At 37.2% G+C, this 12,014-nt stretch overlaps 1 protein-coding gene across 3 annotated transcripts in view; it reads right to left on the minus strand.

The window, feature by feature from the left end:
* Nucleotides 1-12,014, minus strand: part of LYPD6 (LY6/PLAUR domain containing 6) — a 126,007-nt gene that overhangs the window by 13,741 nt on the left and 100,252 nt on the right. For all 3 annotated transcript variants that reach the window (XM_004462229.5, XM_058300937.2, XM_023589888.3), the window contains one exon: nucleotides 8,070-8,168. In XM_004462229.5, coding sequence (XP_004462286.1) covers nucleotides 8,070-8,168 — 99 coding nt within the window. The remainder of the gene's footprint in view (nucleotides 1-8,069; nucleotides 8,169-12,014) is intronic.

Raw genomic sequence — 12,014 nt, forward strand, 5'->3', positions numbered from 1 at the left:
AACTCTAATCTGGCCTTTTATTCTCATTTAAAATTTGTCATTTTTTTCAATTTATTTTTCAATTACAGTTTTACAATAAAGGAATTTCTTAACAGCTAAAGTAAAAAAACCATTGATTATACACTTCATATACATCATATGGTATGTGAATATATCTCAATAAAACTGCTTAAAAAGTAATGGTGCAAGAATAGTCAGAAATAGCAGCTATGTACAGTAAGGGAAACTGAGAGGTGAGGAATTTCTTGTTTGTCTGTTTTTTGTTTACTGTTGTTATTGAAATAATGAAAATGCTTTAACAATGATTGAAGTAATGAATGCACAACTATGTGCTTATACCAAATACATTGATTGTACCAAATACCATTGATTGTACATGCTGGATAAATTGTATGCTTTATTAACATGTATCAATAAAATTGACTTGTTTTTAAAAAATATTCCACACAATCAGTAACCAAAAAAGAGCTGGTGTAGATAGACTAATATCAGACAAAATAGACTTTACATGCAAAAAACGTTGTAAGTGACAAAGAAGGACATTATATATTGATAAAAATGGGGCAAATCCACCAAGAAGAAATAACAATCATAAATATTTATGCACTTAACCAAGGTACCCAAAATGAGGCAAACACTGGCAAAACTGAAGGGAGTAATAGACACCTCTACAATAAGAGTTGGAGACTTTAATACACCATTCTCACTACTAGACATCTAGAAAGAGGAACAATAAGGAAACAGTAATAGTCAGAGACTTCAATACACCACTCTCACTACTAGATAGAACATCTAGACAGAGGAACAAAAAGGAAACGATAAATGAACTATACTGAACAGACATTAAGAGCAATGCAACCTAAAACAGCATGATATACACTCTTCTCCAGTGCTCATGGATCGTGAGGATAGACCACATGTTGGGTCACAAAATAAGTCTCAATGAATCTATAAAGAATAAAATTATAAAAAAACACTTTATCTGACCATAAGGGAATGAAACTGGAAATCAACAGGTAGAGAACTGTAAAATTCACAAATATACGGAGTTTAAACAACATGCTCTTAAACAGTCAATGGGTCAAAGAAGAAACTACAAGAAATATCTTGAGACAAATGAAAATGAGAACACAACATATCAAAACTTAAGGCAGTGCCGAGAGGGAAGTTTACAGCCTTAAACACCTACATTTAAAAGGAAGAAAGAGCTAAAATCAAAGACCTAAGGGTACACCTGCAGGAACTAGAAAAAGAACAGTAAACTAATCTCAGAACAAGCAGAAGGAAAGAAAGATCAGAGGGGAAATAAATGAAATTGAGAACAAAAAAACCAACAAAGAATTAACAAAATGAAAAGTTAGCTCCTTGGGAAGATTGATAAAATTGACAAACCTTTGGCTAGACTGACAAAGAAAAAAAAGTTGCAAATAAAATTAGAAATGAAAGGGGGCATTGCTACTGACCACAATTAAAGGCCATATGGGAGTACTTGAATATCTGTATGACAACAAATTCAACAACTTAGATGAAATGGACAATTTCCTAGAAATGCTTGGACTGACTCTAGAAGAAACAGAATACCTCAACAAACCAACCACAAGAGATTGAATCAGTCACCAGAAACCTCCCAGAAAGAAATGGCTAAAAAAAAAATTCTACAGGTGGCTTCACAGTTGAATTCTGCCAGTCATTCCATGAAGAATTAATACCAGTCCTACTCAAGCTCTTCCAAAAATTGAAGAGGTGGGAACACTACTTAACTCACTCTATGATGCCAGTATCACATAATACCTAAGCCAGTTAAAGATCCCATAAGAAAATTACAGACCAATATCTCTAATGAATATAGATGCAAAAGTCTTCAACAAAATACTTGGAAATCAAATCCAATGTCACTTTAAAATAATTATATACCATGATCAAATGGGTTTTATTCCAGGTATACAAGGGTGGCTCAACACAAGAAAATCAATTAATGTAATAAAACACATAGCCAAACTGATAGGGGGAAAACCACTTGATCATCTTGATTGATTCAGAAAAGGCACTTGAGAAAATCCAGCATACTTTCTTGATAAAAACACTTAAAGATAGAAATAGAAGGCAACTTCTTCAACCTGATAAAGGGCATATATGAAAAACCCATGGCTAACATTGTATTCAATAGTAAAAGACTGAAAGCTTTCCCTCTAAGATCTGGAAAAAGACAAGGATGCCCACTTTTGCCACTGTTATTCAACATTGTGCTAGAATTTCTAGCTAGAACAATTAGGCAAGAATAAGAAACAAAAGTCATCCAAATAGAAAAGGTAGAAGTAAAACTTTCACTATTTGCATATGACATCCTATACTTAGAAAGTCCCAAACAATCTACAACAAAGGTACTGGAGCTAATAATCAATTTCAGCAAAGTGGTGGGATACAAGATCAACATGCAAACATCAGAAGTATTTCCATACACTAGTAATGAGCCATCTGATGAGGAAATAAGAAAATTCCACATTAAAAAAGCAACTAAAAGAATTAAATATCTAGGAATAAATTTAACCAAGGATGTAAGTCTCTGTAATCAGAAAACTTTAAACATTGTTAAGAGATATTGAAGAACAAATGGAAGGACATTCCATGTTCATGGATTGGAAGACTATTGTAAAGTATCAGTTCTACCCAAATTCATTTACAGATTCAATGTAATCATCATCAAATTTCCAACAGCCTACTTTGCAGAAATAGAAAAGGCAATTATCAAATTTATTTGGCAGAATAAGGGGTCTCAAATAGCCAAAAACGCCTTGAAAAAGGAGGAGGTCAGACGACTCCCACATTCTGACTTGCATATTACAAAGTTACAGTGGTTTAAACAGCATGGTACTGCCATAAAGATAGTCATATTGACCAATGAATCCACCTGAGAGTTCAGAAATAGACACATCTATGGTCAATTGATTTTTGACAAGGTTGCCAAGTCCACTCAAGTGGGACAGAACAGTCTCTTCAAAAATTGGTACTGGGAAAACTGGATATCCATATCCAAAAGAATGAAAGAAGATCCCTATCTCACACTTTATATAAAAATTAACTCAGAATGGATCAAAGGCCTAAATATAAAAGTCAGGACCATAAAACTCCTAGAAGAAAATGTAGGAAGCATCTTTAAGATCTTGTGGTAGGCAACAGTTTCTTAGACTTTATACCCAAAGCACAAGCAATGAAGATAATAATAGATAAATGGGACCTCCTCAAAATGAGAAAATATTTGGAAACCATATATCCAATAAGGGTTTAATATCCAGAATATATAAAGAAATCCTGGGAAGAAGATGTGGCTCAAGTGATAGAGTTCCCGCCTACCATATGGGAGGACCTGGGTTTGATCCCTGGGGCCTCCTGCTGAAAAAGAAGAGAAAGTGTGCCTACATGGTGAGCCATTGCCCCGCACAAGTGAGTCACACAGCAAGATGATGACGCACCAAAATAGAGACAAGGGGAGAGCCAAGGTCAAGCCCAACAGAAACCAGCAACTGAGGTGGTGCAATTGACAGTAAACCTCTCTCCCCATCAGAGGTCTCCAGAATCGAATCCCGGTGAATCCTGGAGGAGAGAAAATGAGAAGAGAAGACAACACAGACAGCAAGAACAGTGGGGGTGGGGGGGGGGTGGGGGGGAATAAATAAATACATCTTAAAAAAAAAAGAAATCCTACAGCTCAACAATAAAAAGACAAAACCCAATTTTAAAATGTGCAAACAAGTTTTAATAGACATTTTTTCCAGAAATACCGATGGCCAAAAAGCACATGAAAAGATGCTTAACATCCTTGGCTATTAGGAAAAATTAGGAAAAACTGACCAATATTACTCTATGTAAATTATATTCCAATAAAGGATGAAGTTTAAAAGAAAGATTTTCCATGCTCTGATTTTATATCCTCAATAAACTCAAATGAATCATTTTCCTTAAAGGAGGCATCAAATAAGTTCACAAATAAGAAAGAACATAATTTTCTTAGCTTAGGTATTCTCCACTGAGGAAGATTTTTTTCCAAGTGGAGACTTGGAAACATTTCCAAATGTTTTGACTTGACATTTAATTCCACAAATACTTATTAAACACCCATTCAGTCTCTCTCTCAAAGGGTCACAGGTAAAACCTCATAGATGTACTTGCCACAACTCGTCACTCATATAATTTCAAAATCCCTTCTCATCCTGGTTCATGAAGCCAAGAAAATTAAACAGATTTATAAGGAGTGGTTGATAAAATTAAAGATATTGCAAAGGAAGCACTCCGGGATCAAAGACCAACCCAACCTCTCGCAAAGTCAAACTCAGCATTTAAACACATTACTTTCCCCCCAGCATGGGGTATGACTCCCAGGGATGAGTCTCTCTGGCACCAAGGGATTATTACCAAATGTAAGCTAGCAATGCATCTGAAAAAGACCTTGACCAAAAGGCGGAAATGGTAAATACAATGCGTTTTCAAGGCTAAGAGATTTCAAAGTGAATGGGAAGGTCATTCAAAAGGTTTCTCTTATGAAAGTCTCAGCAGGATCTCATTGCCTACCATAGTAAACAGTGCCTCAAAGAGAGGGGCTTCTGAGGGCTCTAGAGACGTCTAGAAACTAAAAGCAGGGAAGAAAGCTCAGGAATTCGGCACCCTGACAGTGGGCCTTACTTTGGAATTTATGCTCTCCAGTATAACAGAGTTAGACTCATTTATAGGTTCTCTACACATGGCTCTTCTGCCCCTTTTATTTGAACCTATAATTAGCACTATACTTGATAAATACAGGTCCCAGAGACTTAAATCTTTGGTCTGTCCATGTGCCAGTTAGGCCATGAATCTCAGCAGAGTTGCAACACCTACTCTCCAGTACATTGGACTCACCCAGGACAACTAACGAGATGATGATGGACAATACCTTTCCCAAGGAACAGATGGTGTAACTACAAGATAGTTCCATCCATTTGCCCCATGGGATCTAAGTTCCCTCTCAGTTAGAAGCAGAGTGGGCATCATCATCCCAAAATCCTGACTTAGTTTTATTCTACTATAGACTTATGATTATTCTAGCAATGGAAGAACTCTTATCATTGATATAAAGGCAGAGGCCATCAGAGGTTCTGAGGGAAGGGACAGGGAAGAATAGGTGTAATATGGGGCATTTTTGGGTCACTGGAGTTGTTCTGCATGACACTGCAGTGACAGATACAAGCCACTGTATTTTTTGTCATAACCTACAAGATTGTGCAGGACAGAGTATAAACTATAACATAAGTTGTAATTCATGGTTAGGAGATGCTTCAGTGTGTTCATCAAATGTAACAAGTATACCAAGCTAATGAGGGATGTTGTTGATGTGGGAAAGTATGTGAGGCATATTGGAATCCCTTATATTATTTATGTAATCTAAAGCTACTTCAAAAACAAAAAATAATTTAAAAAGACCAACCCAAAGCAGAGCAAGTGAGCAGCAATACTCAGTTATGGGGTGAATCTTACATTCTTACTTCTGTGGAGAGATTATGGCACTGTGAATTTGTACTTCCTAGAGGCAACAAAAATGTAATGGAGAACTCAATACTTCATTCTTTTTCTGTAAACCCACAACTGTATTCTTATTGAAAAAAAAAAGCAACACACACATGCACAAATGTAATGAAGTAATTAGATTACACACATTCTGAAAGAGTGACAAGGTACCTGTGTTAGCTAAAAGAACTGACTTATGCCACTGTCCTGTCAGGGCAAGGCTTCCTTGATGCTTGTTTGACCAGACACTGGGTCACTTAAAATCTCTGAAGGTCTGTTGAGTCCATAAGCAAGTTAGTGTTGACCAATAAGAGGCTATGTTTCTATGCACATCCATGTGACTGGATTTAAAATCACTTGAAATTTAGCCAAAACCCTAAGCAATCTCGAGTATGGGCTTATTTTGTACAGACTAAACTACTTATGGTGATCGAATTTTTCACTTTGAACAAGTTATTTTCATATCATGTGATAATTAAAACCTAGTTTAAAATGTCACAATGCAAGCAAATACAACACCAGAAATGTCTCAAAGTCAGGATGCCTTCCCCTAGCCTCTTCTGAGCTGCTTCTCCGAAATCTGTTGGTAGTCAGATAGCTACTTCAAATAAACTAATAAAGAGTAAACAAAGGTCTAATGTTAGCCATTAATTAGACATTTTATATTTTAACCTAATAATTAAATGGCATTTTTTTCATTGTTAGAAAAATCCGGAGAAAACCCAGTGGAAAGGGCAGAGGCTTGAAAAAAATGGGGCCAGTCAGGCAGGAAGCCGCGTTTATCCCAAGCTCCTCAGGTTATGGCGTTAATCCACACGCCTTACCTGATGGCTCAAGGCCCCACAGAAATAACTTAGTTCCTACTCCTACAATTCTCCAATACAAATTGGTGGCTACACCTAGTTCAGGGCTCTTCCTGAACGAACACACTTTGTGAATCCTGTCTCTAAGCCTTTGCTCTGAGACACTACCCTGCAAGGCTTGCCCTCTTTAGCGAACTTCCTCCACTTCCAAGTTGTAGGACTATGGAATCTTCTCAGCCACTTCAGCCCCTAAATAACTCTTCTTCCATTAACCTCCAAAAGCACTTAATGCCGTGTCTCCTTTGGCACTTGGCTTTGTCCTGCTAGTTTTGATATTTGATATATTCAGATCATATCTCCCCAGCTACACCACAGGCTCCTTGAGAGTAGAAACCAGATTCTTATTTTTCACTGTGTAATCCTCAAAGGACCTGACATGTTGTTGTGTATTGTGAACCCCAGTGTACGACTTTCCATTCATCCCTAGAGATTTAAGAGCAAAAAGATAAAAGTGGATGGGAAAAAAAGAGGGAAAATTGTATAAAGACCATGCTATAATACTTAAAGGTTTTTGTATTTTGAAAGGATAGATTCTGACCTCAAAAGAAAGTGTGGAGATGGAACGTCCTCTCTTTCCTGAGAAGAATCCATGCCAGAACGCCACCAGTGACCTCTTTTTACTTTGTGACAAGGATACACCTGACTACCATTAGGCTTGGACTGAACACGTATGAAATAGAGCCCGAAGTCTGCATCGTACCAGCTGTCTGTCCTCTCCCTCGGCATTATCTCTGCTATGGCACCTCCCTGATAAATCAACACTAAGAAAACACAGGCACACTTCCCATACTGTTCTGAGCAGTGGCAAGAAATTTCAAAAGCTAATCTGACAGCATTGTCCCAGCAGCAACCATTTCAAAGGCCACTGGTTACACAAACAAACCATCCTCTTTTTGTCCAGTTTAATTCAGCAGTTCTCAAATTTTGCTGTAAATTAGAACCACCTGAGATTTTAAAACCCTTTGTACCCAGCTGTACCCTATAACATTTAAATACAAATCTTTCAGGGATCAGTTTTTATTTTTAAAAACCTTACTAGGAGCCAAACGTAACTATCTTTTATATTTCATAGGAAAAAAGATACGTGAAAAAGAGGGTCTTCTTCAATCTGACCTGGACCTTTCAGTCAAAATTTCATGCTTAAAATAGGCACCCATGTAATCCTTCAAAGAGAATTAACAGTTTAAAAAGCTCAGGGTTTTAATTCGTGCAAGGATGACCTCTAGCATTCCAGCTTTATTGTACTCTCAGGACAGAAATCTATGGCAAGATAACCAATACAAGAAACTCTACATGAACATCCATTCATACTTTACCTAAAGGAGATTACTATGCAATGACTAATACTTCAAATAAGAGTGGCAAACAGGCTGGCTGTTCTCCTCTTGTTCTGCATTTGGCAGGCCCAGAGGTGGGAAGCATTACTTACCTCCTTTGGAGTTCAAAAGATGCCTCATGAGAAAGAGCTCAAGCCTATGGATCCATTTATGTCTCTGAGAGCCTCTGATGATGAATTATTAGCGTGGTATAAAAGAACTGCTATTAATAGCCTTAGACAAGAGTAGTATTGGAGATTGCAGGCCATGGCCCTCTCTGTAAATGCCCAAAGTTAACGGGGCAATTTACTTATGGACAGCTCTGGAGACCCCAATCTGTCTACTGAGAATTTACCTCGAGGACAGTAGATGTCTGGAGCCCATCGGTTGCACTCATAATTGTCTGCTGCCTTTTCACAGGTGAAACACTTAAATCCACCAGGATATGGTGTGGCTACAAAAAGGATCAAAGGAGAAGATTAATTTTTTGGTTGAGCATAGAACCATGCATTGTGACGTTAGACATTTTTAGCTTTTTAAAACGATTCTCACACAGTTTGGTTTAAAACCTAAACATGCAACTAACGTATGATCCAGCAATTATACTCTTGGGCATTTATCCTCGATAAATGAAAACTTATGTTCATGCAAAAGTCCATACACAAATGTTCATCGTAGCTTTATTTGGAGTAGCCAAAAACTGGAACCAACCCAGCTATCCTTCAATGGGCAAATGGCTAAACAAATAGCAGTATGTCCATGTCCTTGAATAAAAAAGAATGGAGTACTGATATGTGCAAAAATTTGGATGAATCTCCAGGAAATTATGCTGAGTGAGAAAAGCCAATCCCAAAGGTCACATACTATATGGTTCCATGTACAAATCATTTTTTGAAATTACAAAAATTTTTGAAATGGAGAACAGATCAGTGGTTGCAGTAGTTAGGAATGGGGGTATGAGTGGAGTGAAGTAGGTACAAGGGCAGAAGGAGGGGTCCTTGTGGAGTTGGAATTGTTTAGTGCCTAAACTGTGGTGGTGGATACATACACCTATATAAATTTACTTGTACCCTTCTGTGTGTAAATTGTATAAAACTAAAAGCATAGGTAGAAGTGAAACTGGGGATTTATGCATATGATCAATGGACTGTATCAATGTCAATATCCTGGTTGTGACATTATACCATTGTTTTTCAAAATGAAACTGGGTAAAATGTATAAGGGATCTCTATGAATTCTTTCTTACAGTAACTGAATGTGAATTCAATGATCTCATTAAACATTTCAATGAACAAAAGGGCATTCTCTGGAGTTCCAGTAGTTCACCCTTGCATGTCAACTTATGTAGACCTGTCAACATGTAAATATAAATATTTGGCTGAGCCAAAAACAATTTCCAGTTGTTTGATCATGTTCAATCTCCAAACATGGCAGCTTCTATAATTTAATCTAAGATTTCTATCTGGTCAAACATGACATAGCTATGGTCTCTAGGGATGGTAAGTACTGGCTAAGAGAAGAATTTTCACTGCCAAAATGTGTGCTGCCTGCATAGAGGTGACCCTGCTAAGGGACCTTTCAGGACCATGCCTAAGTGTCCATGGGCGTCATTGGTGGGCCAGGGAGCAGGAGGTTGTGGAGAAGACACGATTTGGCCACCTGTTCTAATGATCCCGCTGAGGCCCAAGTAATTCCAGGAAGCTCTCCTATCTATTTCCCACACTCCCTGACTTCCTAAGAGAACATCCTCCAGGTGCTCGTATTCTTTGCCTTCCATTTAAGCTCAGGTAGGCAGGTGTCATGTGAGAGTCACGCACTGGAGAGTACCCAGCCCACCAGCCCACCTGGGCCTTCTGGCAGCATTTGAGCTCTACAAGGGTGCCGAGCCAGGTTATTCTCTGTCCTCCTCCCCGATGTGCTTCTCAGTTATATAATCCTTTGCTTGATTTGCTACTTAGAGTTTTGCCTTTCACAAATGAAACATGTGGGTTTTTTATTTCAATTTGCAAAATTACCTGGCCTATTTGAAAGCTGCAAACACACACCACTTGCAGGAGCCAACTGTTCTTTCTCGCAGATGGCTGAGCCGGCATATCCCACTGGTGGAAATAATCATCTCAGGGTAAATTGCTTTGCCCACATGGAACCAATTAAGTATGTTATCAAAAATAAATGAGGGAGGCGGCATCAGTTTAAGGCCAGAAATTATGGGCCAGATACAATTTTGATTTTCACCTTGCCTAGAATAGCTGTCCATCCATGCACTTGCTTGCAATATCTCACAGAGCTGACTATGCCAATACCCAATAATGTAACATGATCCAAAATTAAAAACTGTCTAAAAAAAGACAAGTAACTGGACCTTTTATGTGCCCATTCAAGAGTTCTATGTTGCTCCAAGTGGTTGGTAAGTCAAATTCATAAAGAGGATGACAGGGAGTGCATGAATTGTCATAGAAAATGAGGGATGACTTGAAAGTAGCACAGACATAGGAAATTTCACTATGGAGAAAATGCTTTTTATCATATAATTTTAAGAAAGCAGAAGTCAAAGTGTTTTGTAAAACTACACACAAATAATTTGTGTATTTCCATTTCCCACAACCTGGAAAGATGCCTTGCATGTGAATCAAAAGATTCTATTTAGAAAGTGCATATATGAAGAACTGAAAACAGGTTTCCAAATTCCAAGTCATTCAGTATTCTAATGGACATTTTAATTAACTTACGTATATAAATGCTATTAGGTGAGAAACTTACAAAATATTTTAGGGAATTGTCCTGATTGGATATAGTAAACAACCAATTATTAAATATTTTATATATAATTAGCCTGAAAGGATAGAATTTTGAAACTGTAAAATCTTAAGTAGAATGATCAAGATAAGACTTTTGAAAAATGTAAATGATTTATCAAAGAATGGCATTTCTCAAAAAATCATCATTTTCACCGAGGTTTATGACTGTAAGCTTAGCCATACCACTTCAGTGTGCATGATTAATTCACTAGGGCATCCAATTTTGTCTGTCATTGTAGCTAGTGAAATTTTTGGCTGCAGTGCTGGATTAGTTATTACTGGAAACTTTCCCATTGAACAGATATAAGCTAACAACTTTGAATGAAAGTTTGAAGATCCAACTGCTCCAAGAATAAACTTATTGAGACCCTAACACTAATAGGTTGTCATGTTCCCAAATTTGGATTATCTTGTAGACCCAACTTCCAAATTTTCTTTTATAAGACAAGTGGCATATTAAATTAAATGTTGTCATTTCTCACATAAGTAGGCCTGGATCCTGAAATTAACCCAAAGTAGATAGAAATTTAAGTAGGAGTATTAGCTAAAACACTCTGGCAGCAAAATAAAGCTTTGTTTCAAAGCATTTATCTCCAAATCTGTTTATCAGCATGCATTATTGGCAATTAACCAAATGATCTCATTTTCAGTGACTTTTATTTTAAAATCTACAACTCTCTGTGAAAATTCTCAAGGGCTACAGTTTAATATTCACTTATAGGAAAGTTTATTTACATCTTAGCAGGTAGTACTGATTATGGAATAATCATATCCTTTTGAAGGACAAATCCCTGCAAACATACTCAGCTTTAAGTGGCTAATTGTAGCACAATACCAACTAAATGGTAAAATACTTCCCTTGGGAAATATTTAGCCAAAAACAGGGTCTATGATAAACAATATCTCCAGTAACTTGCTAATTGATACTGCATCTGATAAAGAAGTTTTGTTAAGAAGAGGGAAAGAGGTTCCTAAAAAGATGAGCTATTTTCTTCTTTGTTACTTCAAAGCGTTACTGAGCAAGTAGAGTTTCAAATGTTGTTGCCCCAGCTGTGAATGAATCTAATTTGGCTCTTGATCACAGAGTTAATGAGCTTAGTATTCTGTATTTCAGGGCATAAGTCCTTGGTCCCTTAAGAGAAGGTGATTGTGAAGAAAAAAAGAAATGCCAATACCCAGCTACTTCCTGTAACATAATCTGCCCTTTAACTCACATAGTCTGCCATGGTTCGAGCAGCCGTTTGTAAGGCACTGGAAAAGATTGAGTCTTTGTTCCCATCTCTTGGAACTTCTCCTTGCATAAAGGCCATCAGTTATTGAAAACATGGTGAAAGGAGAATCTTGTTTCGAAACATATGCTGTGAAATGCAGTAAAATTTTTTTCTATTCTTGCCAAATTAGTTTCCATTGTTGGAAACTGGATGTCAATATAAAAATTCTAGAAATCTAATAAATTTTTCTTCTTTCTCAGTCCACTAGGCAACAAAATCTCATCTGTCTAA

This window comes from Dasypus novemcinctus, chromosome 7, assembly GCF_030445035.2.
Source record: "Dasypus novemcinctus isolate mDasNov1 chromosome 7, mDasNov1.1.hap2, whole genome shotgun sequence".
Lineage (NCBI taxonomy): Eukaryota > Metazoa > Chordata > Mammalia > Cingulata > Dasypodidae > Dasypus > Dasypus novemcinctus.